This window comes from Lycium barbarum, chromosome 11, assembly GCF_019175385.1.
Source record: "Lycium barbarum isolate Lr01 chromosome 11, ASM1917538v2, whole genome shotgun sequence".
In the NCBI taxonomy this organism is placed as follows: Eukaryota; Viridiplantae; Streptophyta; class Magnoliopsida; order Solanales; family Solanaceae; genus Lycium; species Lycium barbarum.
In genome coordinates this window covers 62,725,103-62,748,124 of record NC_083347.1, presented here as the reverse complement: position 1 = coordinate 62,748,124, position 23,022 = coordinate 62,725,103, and the positions used below count along the sequence as shown (strand labels likewise).

Here is a 23,022-nt window from a genome sequence, read left to right as displayed (position 1 = left end):
AACGGATATAAAGGTATCTGGAAAAAATCCAAGTGATCCTACACTGGTTTAAAGAATGGACCATGCAGCATGTACCGAGGGAGCAGAACAGCGAAGCCGATGCATTGGCCAATTTGGGATCTTCAGTCGAAGGGGAAGAAATCAACCCCGGGACTACGGTGCACTTGATGAATTCGGCGATAGAAAACGGACATGCCGAAATAAACACAATGGGTTTAACTTGGGATTGGCACAACAAGTACGTCGACTACTTGCGAGACGGAAAGCTCCCTAGTGACCCAAAAGAATCACGGTCACTAAGGACAAAAGCTGTGCGTTTCTGCTTGGTAGACGGCCAATTGTATCGATGGTCTTTCTTCGGACCCCTGGCCAAGTGTTTGGGTCCCGGAGAAACGGAGTATGTTTTAAGAGAAGTGCATGAGGGGACCTGCGGCAACCACTTCGGTGCTGAAGCCTTGGTCCGAAAAATTGTCAGGGCCGGTTACTACTGGAACCAGATGGAGGAAGATTCGAAGAATTTTGTCCGGAAATGTGACGGGTGTCAAAGGCAAGCCCCGATGATTCATCAGCCCGAGGAGTTGCTGCATTCGGTAGTGTCACCTTGGCCCTTCATGAAGTGGGGAATGGACATTGTTGGTCCATTGCCACGGGCACCAGGTAAAGCCCGTTTTATTTTATTTATGGCTGACTATTTCTCCAAATAGGTGGAAGCACAGGCCTTCGAAAAAATTAGGGAGAAGGAAGTTATTGACTTCATATGGGACCACATTATTTGTCGTTTCGGCATTCCGACCGAGATAACTTGTGATAATGGTCCTCAGTTCGTGGGCGGCAAAGTCAATGATTTCCTCGAAGGGTTGAAGATCAAGAAAATCGTATCAACTCCATATCACCCATGTGCGAACGGACAGGCGGAATCCACGAATAAAACAATAATTCAAAATCTGAGGAAAAGGCTTGAAGCGTCAAAGCATCACTAGAGGGAAGTACTACCGGAGGTATTGTGGGCTTACAGAACCACATCGAAATCAAGCACGGGAGAAACACCTTTCTCGTTGGTCTACGGGGCCGAAGCCCTCATTCCCGTCGAAGTTGGTGAATCGAGTCTCCGGTTCAGGTACTCCATCGAGGAGTCAAACGAGGAGCCCATGGCCATAGAACTCGATCTCACGGATCTCACGGATGAACTTCGCGAAAACGCGTTGGTCCGTATTGCAGCCCAGAAGCAAAGAATGGAAAGGTACTACAACCGGAGGACCAATTTTCGACATTTCCAAGTTTGGGACTTGGTGCTTCGGAAAGTTACCTTGAACACCAAGAATCCCAACGAAGGAAAACTGGGTCCGAATTGGGAAGGACCGTACAAGATAACCGAGGTAACGAGCAAAGGATCGTATCAGCTGGAATCCATGGACGGGCAACGATTGCGCAATAACTGGAATGTGGCTCATTTGAAGAGATACTACTGCTAAGGTATGGGCACCTCGTGTTTATCTATTAGCCTTTTTTCTTTTTTGCAGGAAGTCAAGTACCGGATGAAGTTAGGATCAAACACGTGTTGCACTCTTTTGCTTAGTACGGTTTTGTCCCAAGATGGGTTTTCCGACAAGGTTTTTAATGAGGCAACAAGTACAACGTAAACTCGGGGGCACACCCTACGAGTGGGGACTTGATAGCGCTTACCCGATCTTGCAGCTCGGATAAGCACTAGGGGACTATTGTACCCACATCGAGGTTTACCCCGGTTAATGGAAAAACGGAGGAGCTCAACAAACCAAAACCGGACCTTCTGTATTAGGTTTCGATGTAAGGACCAAACGATCAGAATGAATCGTGTCCACTTAGTATTTGCTACGGCAAAATCAAAACCGGACCTTCTATATTAGGTTTCGATGTAAGGATCAAACGATCAGAGTGAATTGTGTCCATTTAGTATTTGCTGCGGCAAAAAATAGAAGGAAACGAAAAAATCCTCATATCATGTACATACAAATACTTGCAATACAAAGATTATCGAAAGTTCGGCATCGCTTCATTCATATACCCTATTCCGGGCACTACAGTCGAAATTCGACAAAGGCAATAGGTCACTATGAACCGAGCCAAAATCTTTAACACCCTCGAATGGGGACTGCTACATTAAAATTCACCAAGGCTGGGATTCAGGTGTCCGAACCTAATCTATGACAAAGTGAATAGCCGAAAAATACCTGCCCTAAAAAATGCCTAACGTGATTCGGAGACGTCTGAATTCACAAAGCATTAGATAAGTCCCACGGGCAAAAAACACGATCAAATTCCCAGACAAAACATACCGGATGAAGAGAAAAGCCAATATTCAGGCATAGTTTGAAATAGTGACTCCGAATCTCTGCTTGTCCTTGAAACGGACCGACAATTCAAGCAAAAGTCATAACAAGCATTCAAGCAAAAGAATAAAGAAAATCAAGAAAAATGCATGTTCCATTTATACAAGGTTTTTTACACCGGAAACTCCTATGAAGCCTAAAACAAAATAAAGGCTAAATACAGGCCCTGGTCTATCCGGTGTGGCTGGATCCGGAGTGTTCGGACATTGTCCGCTCGGAATCTTCGGAGTCAGTATCGAGGGCTCTCTTAGCTTCTTCCTCGACCCTTTTAGCTTCGAGTATCAGGGCCGGGAGATCCGCAAAGCCATGCTCGACTTGCTCAAGTGTGACCCTCCGAGACTTCCACCGTTCATACACCACCGCAATCGTGGTATGAGCTTCGGCAGCCTTTATACTCCTAAGGGCTTCTGCCAAATCGGCCTCAGCCTGGGCTAGCTTGGCCACCAGTTCATCCCGCTCTTCATCGAAGACCCTTTGGATTTGAGTGGCCGACTTGAGCTCGGCTTTGAAAAGGTCATTAGCCTCGGCCGTCTCCTCGAGTTCGGTTTTCAGCTCGTCACATATCCGGGCCCTGTCCTCGGCTTACTGCTCGAACACCCTCATCCTCTCCTTGTACTTGGCACTCTCAGATTCAAGCAGCCGATGCCTTTCGGCCATGCTCACGGCATCGGACTTGACCGAGTCAAGCTCCCCCCGGAGTTGAGAGATAGTGGTTTCGAGCTCACCAAGCCTTGAGGAAAAACGAGCGTTGTCCTGGCTAAGGCCGACCTTGTCCGCTTCTAGAAGTCGGTTCTTCTCGACCATCTCGGCCAACTCATTCTTTAATCAAAGGTTTTCGGCCTTTACCGCGTCAAGCTCGGGTTGAAGGTTGGAAAGAGTAACTGCTCGGTTCAATTCATCCTCCTTCACCCGCAAAAGGTGCTGGAACTTCTCCGTTTCTCGACCTTGGGCATCTAGCTGGCCCTTGAGATCGTCAACTTCTTGCTGAGCGCGGACGAAGGCTTCGTTAACAAGCACCACACTCTGTAAAAGAAACAAGTTAAAACTCGGATAAATGAGAAACTAAAATTCTCAATGAATTATGCAAGGATGGCTGATAAACTTACTCGATTGCCCGCGTGCATGCCCTCGTTAATGAGACACTGCCAGGGGACTCCGTTCATCTTCCGTTTGTCCGAGTCCGAGACGAGCGGCCTCAAGTAGCTTGCTACTCCCATCGGACGAGACAAAAAGCTGCAGTCCTCGGGGACAGTGATTACGGCTGATCTGGACCTCCTGGGTTCCACACTTGGGGCCGGGAAGATACGCACCAGGCTATCCCTAGCATCAGTCTCGGTGGTTCGGCTAGCTGCCCTCGTGACTCGAGGGATTGGGAGATGTCCAAAACCGGCAGCTTCCCCGGTAGTAGGAGGAGTATCCGAGAACATGTCATCAAAATTATCCACTAGAACTTTGATCTCAGGGACCGGCTCAGCCCTCGGATCGGTCTCGGGTGCACGCCCGGACCTTCTGGTCCTTTGCAGGGAGGTTTCCTCAGATGAACCATCACCTGAAATATCAAAAAATTCAATCGACCTTAGAGGAGTCGGGTAATGAATTTCTTCCCCACCTGTGTGCAAGGCCGGAGCTGACGGTCCTTCCCCGGCTGAAGGAAGTGATGAAATGGTGGTACCCTCCTCTGGAATAGAAGCAACGGGAGGGGTCACACTGATCATCTGAATGAGGAACTCGGGCTCTATTTTATCTCTCAGAGTCCGAACGACGCTCCTCGCCCTCTTCTTCGGTTTCTGCCCTTTGTTAGAGGGCTTTTTTCTCTTGTTGGCGGCAGCAATGATACGGGATGTACCCGCTGAATCGAACTCGGGTGCCGGCGCAGCGGGTTCGGCCGTTGTCTCCGGTCTTGGGTTCACCGAGCCCTTGGGTAAACCTGAGTGCCGAAGATGTTACAAAAGGAAAAGGTAGAAAATGCAATGAATACCGATAGAAGAAAAGTATTACCGTGGTTGTGAGCTACCCATCGGCCACGCGACAGGAGTCCCCATGTCCGTGCTTCGTGGGTATGTTGGCTAAGAAGAACACTAACCCATTCGTTGATGTTCCAGACAGGCGGAGGTATCCACGCCACGGCTGGTATAAAGAAGGGGACAAATAGTGAATGTGAAAGGACTAGTGTTTGACAAAGCAGTCAAAAGCAATTATTAAAAGAACTGAGACTTACGATTATCATTCCACCTCTTCGGAAAGGGCATGTAGTTGGCCGGAATAATGTCCGCGATCCTCACCCAGACGTAATCCAGCCAACCCCGGTCTCTATCTTCGTCCATCTTCGAAAAGATTGGTTCCGGCTTCGCTTAGCGAGCTTTATTACACCCCCCGGAACAACCTCGGGGAGTATAATCGGATGAAGTGAGCCAGCGTGAACTCCTTTTTCAAGTTATTGGCCAATAGCCGGAGGCAGGCCACGGTCCTCCAGATAATCAGACCAATCTGGGCCAGGGTTACATTGTAAGTCCGGCATATATCTAGAATAACCGGGTCGATCGGGGGGTCGAGCTTGAGTGTGAAAGGGTAGGTGTAAACGTATAAGAAACCCTCCCGGTGGCCGGTGATTGATTCATCAAGTACGGGGGCAAAAACTTATACCGGACGGTTATCCCATCCGCAATCAGCCCGGACTAGATCAAGTTTGTCCTCAGTAATGGACGAGGGGTACCGTCTTACATCAAACCCTCTATCGGAAACCAGAGAAGGTTTCTCAACCTCGAAATCCTTGTTATAGTTGGGTTTGGACGGTACAATGTCCAAAGCAGTGGGCTCAAAGGCGATTTTTCCCTTGGGTTGAGAAGTTGGCTCGGTTCCTTGAGAAGAAACTGAGGGAACATCATGGGAGGTGGTTTCGGTGTTAGCAGACATTTGGAAGTTATGGAAAAGGAGATTTGGCGAATGCGAAAAGGAAGTTAAATAGGAGTGAGGGAGCAGTCAAGAAAAAATTCAAAATGGTAAGAGTAAGAAGAAGCAGCAGCAGCAACCCTCAGGGGTTGGCCTGGTGGTAATTGGCTTGAGCCTTGGGGTGCTCCCTTTCAAGGTCTCAAGTTCGAAACCCACTCGGTGCAAACAATTTCTGAGGGCCATGGGACTGGGGTAAAACCCTGAATTACCCGTGGTGCACTTGCGGGAAACTCCTTGCCGAGGGCCTGTGCACCCTCGGGATTAGTCGGGGCTCAAAGAGACCCAGACACCCGGTGCTTAATCAAAAAAAAAAAAGAAGCAGCAACAGCACTCTCTAAACAAAAACAGCTAATGAAGAAGTTGGCGGAGCTGGTTTCCTTTCACGCAATATAAGCGATGGATCAAAGGGGATAAAACGGTTGAATCAGCAAGAAATACGAGATGGAGGATGATTAGAAGTGATGAAATGAAGAGAAAATAAAATGGAGAAGTGAATAAATAAAATGGAGGAGAAATGAAATGAAGACGTGAAATGAAAAAATGAAGAGGTGGAAGGCATTATATAGATATGGGGGTCGAGGCGGTTACAGATCCCGGCCAACTGGGGAATGCCACGTGTCCCACAATTAATGAGAAGTGACTTGAAGCGACGTGCGTTACGGCGGTTGTCAGAGCTAACCATCCAGGATGAGACACGTGGCTGATGACAGAGGGACGTGATGCAACTGTTCCCGCCAAAATGAAAAGATAATAACGAGCATATGGAACCACCGGTTTCTTGATTCATCCACTTCCCGTTACCCCAGTAAAACTAGGGTCCGGAAAGTGTGGGGACTATCTGTATACGGTAAAAATCGGACATATGCTAAACCGGTGAGACCGCAGATCGAGGGAAGAAAGAAACAAACACGAGCATGAAGACTTTCTTTCGGACCGGAGAAGTGCTTGATTCGAAGAAAGCGAAGGAAATCGTTTGGTCCGGTTCTCCATAGCCGTGTTGATCGTGGCCGTTGGTCCGGGTGATCCGTTACACAATTGCCACGCGTCAAGACCGTTCTGCCACATTGTACTGCCAATCGTACGGGTGTCAGACCGTATGACCCAACCTTATCCTTTTAGGGTTTTTCTTTATTCAAAAGGGCTTTATGTTGTATGAGGCCCATAAGGCAAAACTATAAATAGGGGCCATTACCGTACTTTCAGGGGTTGACTTCTCCAGATCTAGAACATTGTGATAGCAAAATATATAAAATCTCTCTCTCTCATTCTCTGATTTTGGTCCGGATTTAGTGTGTTCTTCTTTAGCTTTATTCAATCAAACGATACTCATACATTATTTAATTCATAAATTTAGTGTAAACCATCGATTATTATTCACTTGCTTATAGCATATCCATATCCATTTTCTTCCAATCAAATAGATTAAAGCTCATCCACATATCCCATACCTCATTTACAAATTCAATTGATTACCTAAATTCGGGGTAAACAAATGATCTATGTAAATGTACGGACTTCTAAATTTGTTTGCTTTACAACCTTCACTTTGTTTTGTTATGCTTCTGAGGTGCATGATCAGCTCTTGTCTGCACAAGGGACATGTCCTTGCTACCTTTTTTGTTGACCCATCCTACTTGGTGACCTATAATAACTCTTTCAGTTCGTCGACCAAAAAAAAAAACACGTTGAGAAGTTTAGTTTTTTTATTCTTCTTCCTTGAATACAAATAAAAACATATTCTACAAAAAGGTTTACATATTTCAACCTGCCATGTCAAACATGAAATCTACTCTATTCTAATAGTTTTGAGTGATTATTTGTTGACAGCAAGAAATGGGGGTGTCATTAAATTTCATTATTATAAAATTAGATGTTTCCAATTTCTTCTGCAGTAGGAATTGGTTGGACGTCATGGAAGAAGAGGTGGTTCACTCTAACAGAGACCTCGTTGGTCTTTTATAGAAGTGATCCGGTGAGTCTCCTTTATTACAACTGTACCATGATTGTTTGTTACTACAATGCTATATCCAGAATCTTCATTGGTTACTAGCTTACTATGCATGTATCAAGCAATTGCCCCTTTGTAAGCATATATAATCATTTTAGGAAGTTATCCGGATAACTTCTTTTATACCAATTCATTGTGGGAAGGAATCTGAGTTTGAACTCTATTTGTATATTGCATGGACTCCAAGGGGGTTGCTTCCCTGTATGAAGCTGTATAAAGGGATCAAAAAGACAAAACATCTGTACAATAATCAATTATCCCAACAAAAATGGAAAAAGTGTCAAAAAAAAAAAAAGAAGCAAAGTGAATTGGACTGCTATGTATGTTTGTCATTCTTTAGCCACCAAAACAACTTATACTAATAATCTGATTAAACCTGAATATCGAGTTCCGCCAATTTGAAGCTCTACCGTTTGTTGTACTATATGCACAACTGGCCCACTGGAAGTAAGTTGGGCATCGTGTGCCAAACCTTTACCTTCTACATGTCTCATATACAGATATATTCCTAGTTATTCAAGAAAATATCCAAATAGATGACAGATATTACCATATGAGCCAAGAAAAACATGCAATTATTGTTGCGTTTTAAAAGATTCTTACACTAGTGTATTATGCCATTTTGGTTATGACATTCTTACATACATTTTTTGTTTGAAAAACTTGCTCTGTAATAATCACAATATTGTATTGCTAGTTAGTGCATAGAAATGCAACCTTTGTTGACTTCTATAGCGAAATTTCCCCAATTTAGTTGATTTCTAAAACCACATTATGAGAAAGTTTAGGCAGTGCCAACCCTCTATTTGGTGAACATTACCATTTGGCTTCTGCTGTAATTATAATCTGGCCATGATCGACACCTTCTATTCATGCATAAACATACTTGATATTGTTCTGTATTCATCTCTTTTGACTGATTTTTTTCAGACTGTTACTCCCCAAAAGGGAGGCGAAGTGAATTTGACCCTTGGAGGTATTGATCTCAACAGTTCAGGCAGGTTGGCTTATTATTTTTTGCTATGATTCTGATAGTTACTAATGTGGCTTTCTTTTGACTAATAACACCAGAGTGGTAAATGATGTTATTCTTTCAGTGTGGTTGTCAAAGAAGATAAGAAGTTGTTGACAGTGCTCTTTCCTGATGACCGTGATGGACGATTTGTCACACTTAAGGTGCCAATCTTCCTGATTGCTTCTTTTTAGCTTTATAAATATTTTACGTATTCCTGTTAAAATTTGAGACTCATTCAACCGATTATATATGCAAATAGAATGTGCTCGATACTGCTTTAGTACTACTTAGGGTGTTAAATTAGCCCACAAAAGTGTAACTCGGTCAATCTACGCAAATTGGCTCTGATTATATTCATTGATGGATCAATCTAGACACAACCCAAACTAAAGCATTGCAATGTTTTGGTCAATTAGAACTTGAGCCCGAATATTGAGTCCATTTTTTATTCTTTCCTCCCTGACTCTAAATAGGGATAAAAGAGAAAAGAGGGGGAGAAGGATTCATCACCAATATTTGATTGGATCTATCTACTTCATTTCTTCCCATGACAATAATTAGAATGAAAAAAGGGGAATGTCAATGCATCCTACTAAGATAGTTCAACTTGGGCCATAAGAAGACTTGTAGAAAAAGATGAAAATCTTTTGTTGATTTGTATGCATTTCTCTCTTTACACTTCAACACACTTTCTCTACCTAAAGAAAAGAAAATTTGATTTGCTGATTGAAAAAGGATTAAAAATGAACAAATAATGGTTGAGTTGGGAAGGTTGGGCTATGACCCATTTTTCAGCCTAAATTGATCCAATCCATTTTGACGAGAATAAGCTTTGTGTAGCTTAGCTTGATTCATTATTTATCGGTTCAACCAGTTTCGAACTGCCCAATTTTGTTCCAACGTGGCCATTTGACACCAACTTAATATTAATTATGGTGAAATCCAAGTCATGTGATTACAGTTGCTGAATTATGTAGGTTCTCTTTTTATAAGTGAATTTATGTAGCTTTTGCACTATTAGAATCTCCATCATGATGCATGGTTCATAAAATGAACTGCAAATGTAGATATTTTGAATGAACTAACCTGAGGGGAGCAAAGAAAGTCAAATGAAATATCTAGTTCCTGTAGGTCTAAATTGTTCTATCGAAAAGCCAAAAGCCAATTTCTTTAATATTTGAGTTTATCCATAGATTCTGCCTCATGTTGAAATACCTCTGTTTCTCTCATTCCTAAACACCCATAAAGTTCAAGTTGTCATGGTGAACTGTATGCTCTTGCATCTTGTACATGTTTCTTGTGTTCACGCCTGCCCCGCTACTAGAGCCTCCACAGATTTAGGCGTTACCCTATGTAACCCATAGAGTCTCAGAAATGGGCTATATAGTTGCCTTGCTACAGTATAATGCAACTAGAGACCAATTGTATCTTTATCACTCATCTCGCTTATTCTCGCCTCTATACTATGACACCTATAACACCTCTTTTGTTGATCTGCTTATGTCAAACAATCTTCATGTGCGCAACCCAGCAAAAGCCCTCTATATTTTGTGGTAATCTACTTCTCCAGATAATCCTAATTGTTGAGATGCTTGATGAAGACCACACCTAATAACCTGATGTCACGACTGAAAATTAATAGTCGTGAAGGCATCTACCCCCACCTGGTAGGTAAACCAAATCCGATTAACAACCAATTAACCAATTCATTCAAGTTAATTAAGCAGAAAGTAAAGTGAATGCAGTAATATCCATAATCAACTCTTTATAATAAACCAAGTGCGGAGACAACCAAAATACCACCCAAGACTGCTGTCATGTGTACAAGAGCTACTACGAGTATAAATACAAGTCTGAAATGACCAAATATACTGTCTGGGAAAATAAGAAAGACAGAAATGCATAAAATGACAGAGGGAGAAAGGCGTTGCGGATCAGCCAAGCAACTCACCACGATCTCCGAAAGTCAAACGCCTCAAACTCAGACCCCTCCACGGGACCCACTCGTACTCGGAACATAATCTTCACCACAAAGAGTACAATAAGTGTAGTATGAGTACGGGAAGCACATGCACTTAGTATATCTCATAGACCGCCAACGATGAAGTAGTGACGAAGTTATTAAGAAAAGTCTTATTTAGCCTTACCGGTTTATCTGAACTCCAAACAGTTCAATTAACAGATTAGAGAATAAGTCAAATATCAGGTAGAGCCAGATAATGAAATCATAATATAAGAAATGTACAATGTGATGCAATCCATTACAATATGCTCCCTGTATACACACGGAGCTCCACATGACTGCTTGGGGGGCTCGCGAGGTCCATATACCACCCAAAAACCAGATCTCCCAGATCACATCGAATAACCACCATATAAGGCTGAAATATCCATAAAATAACCTTGAAATAGCTATTACTTTTCCCGGAACCAGATAACATCAGGCTAAATAACATCACTCCAAACCAATCGATCTAAAACAATCATATCGAGCCATAAATGCGTGAATCCTCATCATTTATAAAAATGGATGATCACATAAGCATGGATATCAAATGCAAACTATAACCATGTACCGTGCAGAATTACACAACTAGCTCGATTAGCACAAGTATACGGGTTTAGTGGAGTGATATGTGCACATAACGCAAATCAAGTCGAATAGTTATCAACTAATGCCCATATGCTTTGGGATTCTTTGATTACAATCCATAATTATGCGATTTCACTATTACCCATAACATGCCACCGGTACTCAAACCAATGCCCGTCACACCACAGATACGACACCCCCCTCTTTTGCCCTTACCCACTTTGATGTGATGTTCGGATATAGCTTAAAAAATAAGAAGAATAATCCCTATATTTCTTAATGGATTTTCAGCTGCATCACAAAACACAAGGGGTATTGTCTATGTATTATTTATGTGTAATAGTTATAGGATTATTGCTTCTTGTTCGATCCTCCATTCCTCCAATCCAGTTGTCTCCTTTAGCTATGTCTAGTATCATCTCAAACCCTTCATAGCCAACAAGAAGAGAAAAGGTGACAATGGGTCACCTTTGCCTCAAACCCCTATGTGTTGGTGAAAGCATAAAGAATCTTACACTCTCACTACATGTTTAGGTCAAAGTTTCGATATACTTTGTTTTATTCTGCCACGAGTGTACTCATACATGCTTAGAACTGCAACTAACTTAAAAAAGTTCTTTAGTGTTATACTTGAGAACTGAAATATTCCTCCAATTGGCTAACCTTGAACACTTCGTAAATAGTTCCAAAAATCTGATTATTTTACCGGATTCTGCTGCAACGGTAGATGATTTTGCCTCAAAATGCACCTTCTGCACCAATAGTACATTGTGAAACTATAGGCTAATAGTCTACATTTATTCTTAAGTTTAGTCTGCCACATCCTTGGGCCCTTGGTTTTTTTGGTGGAAATTTTTGTCTATTACCATGATGGCATGAATTCATAATAGTAAATGTTCTTTTAGATATTCATCAACTTCTAACAGGGTTCCCTCAACGTTTGTTTATACTTTACATTGTTACATTATTTCCATTTCATCATCATTACCGTTACTCTATGTGTGTGCTCCGAAAAGTACACTAAACTTGCATGATTTCGTTCTAAGGGTTTTCATGTAACAGGCTGAAACACTTGAGGATTTGCTTGACTGGAAAGCTGCACTTGAGGAGGCTTTGGCAAGTGCACCAAGTGTTGATTCTTTACCTGGCCAAAATGAAGTATCTCGGAATGATCAGGCCAGTGCAGTTGACCTTTCAACAGAACTGTGTAAGCTTCTCATTCATATGGTTATAAATGACGTGAACCTCTAATGTACATCTGTTAATTGGAAGAACTAAATGTATTGAATGTCTGCCTATCATATAGCTTTACAAAATTTGATTTACAGGCCAATTCTCTTGCAAGATAACAAGTTCTCATTCTTCTTGTGCTTTTTGATATTTATTCTATAACATTCATGATTTTGGGTACATGTGGTTGTGATACCGATTTATATTTCTGCAACATTATAATCGGTGAAGGACTGACAAAAGTTGGATTACATTTAGTGGATACTAAACTCTTTGAAAGGGATGTTATTAGAAGAAACATATTGAACAGGGTTCTCAAAACCACGATGTCTAACTGTAATATACTCCTTTGTGGCTCTATCAATATTGGTCTTCATCGGGATTTTGCTACTCATCTTTTCTTATGGTGTAAGGATAGTCTTATTGGTAGCACAAATGAGTATATAGAGTTTTTGGATTTGCTAGGGGGAAGACAGTAGATGTGGGATCTTTGTTTTGATCTGCTGTCCTTTGTTTTTGTACTTCTTGTACCATCTTGGTACTTTCTATGAATAAAACTTTACCATTTCAAAAATTTTTTGCTACTCATCTGGTATTTGAACTGATTATCACATATCTCACTAGAAGGTTCAGTCCAAATCGGGTGGAAGAGAGTGGTTTAGTGGCTTTAGGGAGTCCATTGCATCAAGAGTATAGAGATTGATCGGGCCCAAGGACCCTTTTAGCAAACCAGTAATATAGTTGAAAAAAGGTATCTAAGTTGCTCCTTTCTTCAGGCTTTGCGAGGGGGAGGGGCATACGGACCAACAGAGTTATTTCAAGGGCTTATGCCTGCTGAGGTTTTATTGACCTAACATACATGGCTTTAAGGGTTAAAAGATCTCAGCATAATATTTTGTCTTACCAATACAGTGATTGGCTACCCTTTCTGTTTCCCACAAATAATTCTTGCATAACTTATGTGGGAATATATGTATTAGCTTTATGTTAGATAGAATGTGGAATATAGGAACTCGTAAATTAGAAGTACCTAGATAACAAAACCTAAGATGAAAATAACTCCCTTCAGTAAAAGACGAGCCCTCTTTTGTCAAAGAAAAGGTGTTTGCTTTAGTATGTTTTGGTATTGTATATAGTGTCCCACATTGGTAAATATGTATTATGTACTGTGTATAATATATGCATAAATAGGGCTTAGTGTATTACAATAGAAGTACGTACCTCAATAATATTTTCCCGTACCTTTATTTCTGATATGGTATTAGAGCATTGGTGGGAAATGCTCGCCACTGCAGAGCGAGTCTGGGACAGTCAGTGTGCTTCTTTTTGGTGACTTTTTCGGCAGATTGCATCACTCTTTCTCTATTTGATGTTCTTCGAAAATAGATACTACCACGGGGTTGAGGAAACTGTCACGACCCAGATTGGAGGGCCATGACGGGCACCCGATCTTACTTATCGAGTACCACTGGACATGCATCCGTAACGTAATCATAAGCATAGGTGGGCCATTAGGGCCGTCACGAGGTAGCCTGCTGACTCATATAAGTAATAAACTGAAATAAACAGGTTTGAAAGGACATAACTGCATAACAAGCTGGACATACTGGACGGGCCGACAAGGCTGTCACACACACCCATGCCATAGTACATAAACCGACGAGGCCATACAACATCTAAATGTACATAACTGTCTACAAGCCTCTACTGGAATACATGACATAACGTGGTCGGGACAGGGCGCCGCCATACCCATGCATATGCATATGTAACCATGCTGACTCACAAGGCAACTCCGGAACTAGTAGAGTGCAATGACGCTGTCTGCTGAACTGACATCCTACTAGGAGAGTCGTCAACCTATATATCAAGACCTGTGGGCATGAAACGTAGCGTCCATAAACAAAAGGACGTCAGTGCGGACAATGTACCGAGTATGTAGACATGAAAGTAATATAAAAGGGACATAAGAAAACATAGGGTATATGAGAGCAACCTGTATGTCTGAACTGCCTCTGTGAGTCAATGATATACATAAATATTGTGCATGAATGCATGAGGTCATATATATATATATATATATATATATATATATATGCGTATATAGTGCCTGTCAAGCCTCTGTGGGTGTCCCATCGTATCATATCGGCCTCTTTGGGCATCATCATCATCATCGTTATCATCATATGACCAGTTGATCAGGTGGTAGTGCGTATATAACGACGTCACCTTCCCCATACCCCATCCATAGATATATAGTACATAATATACTCGTATATAACGCCTGAGGGGTCACAGGTCTGTATATGCATACATATAAATGAAATGCAATGCATAAACATAATAAGAGTACATTATGAATCTGTCGGAGTGACGTAAGGTTGTTAGACCTCTGAACATCTTTATGGGATAACATTTTCATCAACAAGTAACTCTAGAGATCATATTGGATCTAAAGAAAGACTTTTCGGAGATAACATTATAGAACATGAATCAAACGGATCATTCCTAACTTCTAAGAATAGAATCATTATGGATTTAACGTTACGTGTACATCTTGTTCATAAGGATCATGCCACAAAAAAAGGAAAGGGCAGCCTTAACATACCTCAGGTCGTCCAAATCCAACAATCGAGCTAATTACAACTAGCACGCCAATTCTATAACAAGGAATACATATGCAAACTTAGATGGCGCTAGTATATCACGTATATCAACGATAACTTGATTCTAAGACTAAACGGGCAGTACTTCCCCTTATTCTCTAGCCACAACAACATATACAACAACAAGCTTACAGAAGTCCTTAAATACTCCTTTCACTATCCATACAAAGAATATACACCAAACAACCCAAAGTATACCAATATACAATAACAATATACACTTCCTTTCTTCCCAATCAAGGAGCATAATCTCATCAACACACCAACAACATTAGATACTATCCATATACATGGAAATTAGCTTAACAACACAACCACAACATGCTCAAAACAGTCCATAATCTCAACATGGTTTCTAACTCATTCTTGGACTTCCTCTTTCACTTTCTTCCTTAAATCATGTTGTATAACAATCAAACAACCTCAAGAACATGAAATAGGGATGAAACCTTACCTTAATCATGCAAGAACAAGCTCTGGATCAAATTACCTCACTTGGGGAAAACCTCCAACTTCAACACCAAGAGATATTTGAACTCTACTAACCCTAGTGAGCTTCTTAGCACTTGAATCTCTTGATTCCCTTGAGTTTTGCTTTGGTTTGGCATAAGAACTCATGGAGAGGGTTTGGGAGTATATTTGGGTCTGTTTTGGAAGAAAATGGACCCCAAGAGTGAAAAACGGAATATAAAGCAATGCTTAAAAATCCACCGACATAAAGTACGCCCTACATGTACGGGCCGCACATTTTTGTACGTCCCGTACTTTTATCCCGTACCTGGGAGTTCAATTTTTCAACTTTCTGGAAAATTCTGGAAAATGAGGTACGGGACGTACAATTTTGTACGGGCCGTACTTTATCCCGTACTTCTCAGATTTGCGATCTGTCAGTTGCATTGGAAAGAAGACTCGCTGAACTTGAATTTACATAGGTTATGCATTCCATAACTCCTCATATTCTAGGAGATATACCTCCCTCAAGTTGGACCAAAAATCCTATCCAAAATTCTGCCAAGTTTTCCCCAAGTTTCGACAAACATAATTTCTTCGATTTGCTATGTTCTCCAATCCTTCCATAACTTACTAAACACGAACTTAAACCCTCGTAACCATAAGATAGGCATGTATAATCTCATATAAACTTGAAGATAACTCCGATGTCCAAGACTAAGACAACTAAACAAATCTCAACGTACAAAACTACGAGGTGTAGCAGAAACTCCAGTGAGTAACCCTAGAAAACCGCTTCGGCGGACTTGCTGTCACGCACTGTCTGAATGTCCATCTCCAGCGACGCATCTGACACACGCCCTGGGCGCGTGAGACCTTTTTCGACCATTTATTTGAGTTCTTTTTTGTTGGAGTCGTCCAAGCTTTCCGAGCTGTTCCATCCAATTTTCTACAGATTCTGATCGCCGGACCCTAATTTGGTGTAGTCAAATTCATTTTTCCTGTGATATTTGTGTTTCTCGGTAGTGTTTCAGATACTTTGCACAGTGGATCTCTCGACTAAAGTTATTACAACTCTCATTATTTTCAGACTTCTACAACTACTATCAATCACTTTCCAACAACTTCTCAATTATATTTTGTTATTATTTGCTTAGAACTCTTCTCAGTCCAACCATGTCTCTCGGATTTGATACTTTTAGTTCCAAAAATAAAGGAGTTGGAAATTCAATTGTTATGATTACTTTGAACTCTTAATGGGAAGTTCAAACTATTTAGCTTGGGCTTCCTCGATTGAGTTGTGGTGCAAGAGTCAAGGTGTTCAAGATCACTTAACCAAAACAAGCTAGTGGTGGAGACGAGAAGGCGCGGGCATAGTAAGAGAAGGTTAATGGTCAATTATGTATCTCCTGTGGTGAAGTATTGTTTCCAAGTTAATGCCTTTTTTTATCCATTCTAGACATGTTATTTTGTTTGGGAAAGGCCGACTATGTACGTTAATAATATATCTCATTTTTTTGATGCGTTATCTCGAATAACAAACTTAAGGAAACAAGAGTCGGATATCTCTACTTACTTGGGACTGGTAAAGGCAATTATGGCGTAATTTGAGAAGTTGATACCTATTAATGCTAGTGTTGAAAAACTATAGTAGCAACAATAGAAAGATGTTTCTTGTTCTTACACTTGCTGGCCTTCCTAATGACCTGATCTGGTGTGTGACCAAATTTTGCCTAGTCCTGTTGTTTCTAGAGTTGATGACCTAATCTCTCGATTACTTTGCCTTGCGACACCACCCAATCACACAGTGTTCTTATCAGAAATTGTTGACTTTTCTGTTCTCGCTCAGACATTTCAAACTTTGGAGAATCATCAGGAGGGGGTCATTTTGGAAGATCTTGACCCAAGTGTAGTTATTGTAATAAGCAATCTCGTGAAGTGTGTTATTCTTTGCATGGTCAACCATCCAAAAAATGCTCATGTTTCTCAGACCGACACTGCAAGTAACTAGTGGTTTTCTTGATCTGAAAGGGAATATAATGAGTTCCTTCAATATCGAGCTAATAAACAGACATCTCCGCAAGTAGCCTCTATTGTTCAGACTAGTACTTATTTTGCTGGTAAATCTATTGCCTGTAACTCAAAGTCTAATACTCTTTGGACCGTGGGTCATGAATTCATTTACTTTTAATCATATTTTTAGTAATAAATCACTTTTGTATAATATTGTTTATTCATAGTCTCTTTTCACTTTTACTTTAGCCAATGGATTCTAAACAAAAGTGAAAGGAGTTTGACTAGCTCATTCCCTATCCTCTATGACTCTAGATTCTGTTCGTTATGCCCTTGGATGTCCTTTTAATCTTGCATAATTAATCATTTGCCTCGTGTCTAAATTTTGCCATAACATTCCTTGATGATTCTGTTGTTATACATGACTACAGCATGGGATAGATGATTAGTGTAGGACGTGAATCACAAGGCCTTTACTACTCGACCTCTCCCAATCCTCTATAGCTAGCATGCAGTTACAGCTTCTCTAGACTTGATTCACAGATGTTTGGGACATGGGTTTATCCAATTTAAGAAAGATAGTACCTTGTTTGTCTAGTCTATCCATATTAGATTGTGAATCATGTCAACTTGGGAAACGTACCCACACCACCTTCCCACATAATGCTGAGAGTTGTGTAACGTCTATTCTTCATTAGTTCATTATGATATTCCGAGTCCTAGTAGAGTCAGTTAACCTTTAGGATTTTATTAGTTTGTTAGCTTCATTTATGATTATTCAATATGTACTTGGATTTTCTTGATGAGAGATGGTTCTGAGTTGTTTTCTATATTCAAGAGTTTTTGTGTCGTAACTTGTAATACAAACCAATTTGGTGTTTCTATTCGTACTTTTCGCTATGATAATGACTTAGAGTACACATCCTTCGATTATCAGCAGTTTATGACTTCTCAAGTTATTATTCATCAAATAACTTGTTCGTACACCCCCTCAGCAAAATGGGGTAGCAGAGAGGAAGAATAGGCACCTCATTAAGATTTCTCACACTCTTCTCATTTATTCCCATGATCCACTGTGTTTTTCTTGGATATGCAGTTCTCACGTCCTTTCATTTAATTAATGGATGCCTTCATCTTCCATTTAGAATCAGATCCCTTGTTCAGTATTGTTCCTCAGTCGCATCTATATTATCTTCCCCCTCGTGTCTTTGAGAGCACATATTTTGCTCATTATTTCGCCCATATGAAGGATAAAATTGGCTCCTCCTACTCTTAAGTGTGTCTTCCTTGGTTATTCTCGGGTTCAAAAGGGTATCATTATCGCTCACCTGATCTTCGTCGTTATCTTATGTTTACCAATGTCACATTTTTTAGTCACGACCTTACTTTGCATCTTTTGATCATCCTGATATCACGACCTTACTTTACATCTTCGTCGGTATCTTATGTTACTCCTCTATCTCTAGCCACCGTGCCACCACGCTTGATTTATCATCACCGTCCGTATCCAGCATCAGGTCCAGATGATTCACGTCTTATATCGGACCTTGCATCTTAAGAATGGTTTTCTCCATGGCGACCTGGAGGATGAATTTTATCTGGAGCAACCACCTAGTTTTGTTGCTCGGGGGGAGTCTAATGGTCGTGTGTGTTGATTGTTTTGGCCACTTTATGGTCTGAAACAATCTCCTCGAGCTTGGTTTGGTAAGTTCAACACAGTAATTATGGAGTTTGGCATGATTCGTGAGCAGATCTATTGGGGATCTGCTCCAAATCTGTGTATTTATTTGGGTTTATATTGATGATATCGTTGTCACTGGCGTTGATCAGGATGATATCAATTTTGAAGCAATACCTCTTTTATTACTTCCAGACTAAGATCTCGATATATTAAAGTACTTTTTAGGTATTGAGGTTGCTTAATCAGATCAGTCATTATTATTTCACAACGGAAGTATATCTTAAACATTATTGAGGAGACAAGAATGACGGGGTGAGCTCAGGATGTGGTTGCTCACTAAATCCTCACATCCCAGACAGTCTCAAATGGAATGGTTCAAGCAAAGGATCCTACACAGTCAAGGAAGGCTACAACAGACTTAACACGACAAATGCTTTAACTGACCATTGGCTTGGAAGCTGGTCTGGAAGACTAATCTCCTTCCAAAAGTCAAATGTTTCATTTGGACAGCTCTTCTAAATGGTACTCTCACTCAAGACAATCTCAAGAAGAAGGGTATTCAGATAGCTAGTAGATGCTTCATGTGCCACCTTACAGATGAGATAGTGAACCACTTGTTCTTACATTGCCCTGTGGCAACAGACTTTTGGTCCATGTATTATGCAGTTTTTGGTATCAGCTGGTCAACACCACTCACCCTAAAAGAAGCAGTTACAAGTTGGAGTCTATGGAAAGTGGATAGATCCATCAAGAAAATCTGGCAAATGGTGCCAACCTGTATATTTTGGTGTATTTGGATGGAAAGAAACAGCAGGTGCCATGAGGGGATTTCAACTCCTAACTGCTCCCTGAGATCTAAAAGCTTACTGTACCTTTTTAGCTAGAGCAATCTTTCCCCTGTAAATGATGCAATTTCCCTTTTAGATTTCATTAGTTCCCTCTCAAATGGCTTAACAGCCTTGATTTTTGCTATAGGTTTTAACTCCCAGATCTTACTTGTTTTTTTGTTTTCTGGAGTTGTCACCTACTTTTTCTCTGTAACTTTCTTGCATCTACTTGATACTTTTCAATACAGCCACTTCATCAAAAAAAAAAAAAAAAGAATGACGGGGTGTAGACCCATTAATTCCTATGGATCTGAATTCTAAACTCTTGCCAGGACAAGGAGAGCCACATAGTGACCTTGGAAGATATAGGCGGATGGTTGGTAAGTTGAATTACCTCACAATGACTAAACCTGACATTTCTTTTTCTATGATTGTTGTAAGTCATTCTATGGATCCTCCAGTGATATTCATTGGGATGTAGTTGTCCGCAATATGATATATAAAGTTAGCTCCAGGCAAATGACTACTAATTGACGATCGCGGCCATGAGCAGATCGTTCGATATACAGACGCTCTACGTCTGAATATTATGTTTTTGTAGGAGGTAATTTGGTGTGCTAGAAGAGAAAAAAACATAATGTGGTTGCTTGATCTAATGCAGAAGCAACATGTCGAGCAATGGCTATAGCAACTTGTGAGTTAGTTTGGATCAAACAGTTACTCGGAGAATTAAAATTGGGAAAATCAATTAGATGGAACTTGTGTGTGATAAATAAGTGGCCTTTTATGTTGCGTCAAATCTGGTATTCCATGAGAGGACTAAGCACATTGAGATTGACTGCCACTTCACCAGAGAAAAAAATACTCAGGAGATATTGTTATAAAATTTGTGAAGTTAAATGATCGGCCTGCAGATATATTCACCAAGATTCTCAATAGCTTGCGTATTAGTTACATATGTAACATATGACAAATATGCACGAGCTTGAGGGAAATTATTGGATAATTTATATTGTGTCCCGCATTCAAAAATGTGTATTATGTACTATGCATAATATATGTATAAATAGCGCTCAGTGTAATATAGTATAAGTACGCAACTCAATAATGTTTTCCTGTGCCTTTATTTCTCACATAGTACAACAACAACAACAACAACAACAACAACAACAACAATCCAGTGAAATCCCACATCGTGGGGTCTGGGGAGGGTAGAGTGTACGCAGACCTTACTCCTACCAAGGTAGGACGGCTATTTCCGAAAGACCCTCGGCTCAATAAAAGCATAAAAAGAAGTCAAATAAGGTTAAGAGAATCAAAGCGATATGAACTGAAATAATGCAAGCGACACAGATAACACAGGATAATCAAAGCACAGCAAATAACAGATAATAGCAGAAATCTGAGCAGAAGAAATTATATTGCGATAATGCGACTACTAATAAGAACGGAAAACGAGACTATCTACTAGCCTTCTACCCTAATTTGGGTCCTCCAAACCCTCCTATCTAAGGTCATGTCCTCGGTAAGCTGTAGTTGCGCCATGTCGTGTCTAATTACCTCTCCCCAATACTTCTTCGGTCTACCCCTACCTAGTCTGAAACCATCCATGGCCAACCTCTTACACCTCCGCACTGGGGCATCTGTGTCTCTCCTCTTCACATGCCCAAACCATCTCAATCTCGCTTCTCGCATCTTATCTTCCACCGAGGCCACCCCCACCTTATCCCGAATATGCTCATTCCTAATCCTGTCACTCCTGGTGTGGCCACACATCCATCTTAACATTCTCATCTCGGCAACTTTCATCTTTTGAACGTGAGAGATCTTAACTGGCTAACACTCCGCCCATACAACATAGTCGGTCTAACCACCACTTTGTAGAACTTGCCCTTAAGTTTTGGTGGCACCTTCTTGTCACATAGCACTCCGTAAGCAAGCCTCCATTTCATCCACCCTGCCCTAATATGATGTGTGACATCATCGTCAATCTCCCCGCAGCTTTGCAGAATAGACCAAAGGTACTTGAAACTACTTTTCTTCTGGATGGCCTGGGTACCAAGTCTCACTTCCAAGCCAGCCTCCTGAGGTGCTTCACTGAACTTACACTCCAAGTACTCTGTCTTGGTCCTACTCAGCTTAAACCCTTTAGACTCCAGAGTATGTCTCCAACTCTCCAGCTTAGCGTTAACTCCGCTACGAGTCTCGTCGATCAGGACTATGTCGTCCGCGAACAACATACACCATGGCACCTCACCTTGAATTTGCCGTGTCAATTCATCCATCACCAAGGCAAATAAAAACGGACTAAGAGCTGATCCTTGATGCAACCCCATCACAACTGGAAAGTGCTCTGAGTCTCCTCCTACTGTCCTTACCCTGGTTTTGGCTCCCTTATACATGTCCTTGATCACCCTAATGTACGCCACAGGTACACTTTTAGCCTCCAAGCATTTCCATAGGATCTGTCTTGGAACTTTGTCATAAGCCTTTTCTAGGTCGATGAATACCATGTGTAAGTCCTTCTTCCTCTCCCTATACTGCTCCACCAACCTTCTCACAGGATGGATGGCTTCTATAGTTGAGCGTCCCGGCATGAATCCGAACTGGTTCTCTGAAATAGACACACCTCTCCTCACCCTCATCTACACCACCCTTTCCCACACTTTCATAGTATGACTTAGCAGCTTGATACCTCTATAGTTGTTGCAACTCTGGATATCTCCCTTATTCTTGTATAGAGGGATCATTACACTCGCCCTCCATTCTTCGGGCATCAATGCCGTCTTAAAGATGACGTTAAACAACCTAGTCAGCCACTCCAAACCTGCCGGGCCCACGCTCTTCCAGAATTCCCCAGGAATCTCGTCAGGTCCGGTCGCTCTTCCCCTGCGCATCCTACGAACAGCACCCTTAACCTCGTCAACCTTAATACTCCTGCAATACCCAAAATCGTGACGCCTTCCTGTATGTTCTAATTCTCCCAACACAATGTCTCTGTCCCCTTTTTCATTCAAGAGTTTGCAGAAGTATGACTGCCATCTCCGTCTAATGAGAGTCTCCTCTACCAATACTTTGCCATGCTCGTCCTTGATGCACTTTACTTGATCCACATCACGTGCCTTTCTCTCCCTCACCTTGGCTAGCCTGAACAATTTCTGGTCCCCTCATTTCTCTTCTAGTTCAGCATACATGCTGTTCAAAAGCTGCCGTTTTTGCCG

At 41.4% G+C, this 23,022-nt stretch overlaps 1 protein-coding gene across 7 annotated transcripts in view; it reads left to right on the top strand.

The window, feature by feature from the left end:
* Positions 1 to 23,022, top strand: part of LOC132619321 (rho GTPase-activating protein REN1-like) — an 88,401-nt gene that overhangs the window by 12,102 nt on the left and 53,277 nt on the right. For 6 of the 7 annotated variants that reach the window (XM_060334257.1, XM_060334255.1, XM_060334254.1 and 3 more), the window contains exons 4-7: positions 7,211 to 7,290; positions 8,257 to 8,327; positions 8,424 to 8,502; positions 11,997 to 12,141. In XM_060334257.1, coding sequence (XP_060190240.1) covers positions 7,211 to 7,290; positions 8,257 to 8,327; positions 8,424 to 8,502; positions 11,997 to 12,141 — 375 coding nt within the window. Of the gene's footprint in view, positions 1 to 7,210; positions 7,291 to 8,256; positions 8,328 to 8,423; positions 8,503 to 11,996; positions 12,142 to 20,133; positions 20,182 to 23,022 lie in introns of those variants that run through there. The other variant, XM_060334260.1, reaches the window with a different exon arrangement.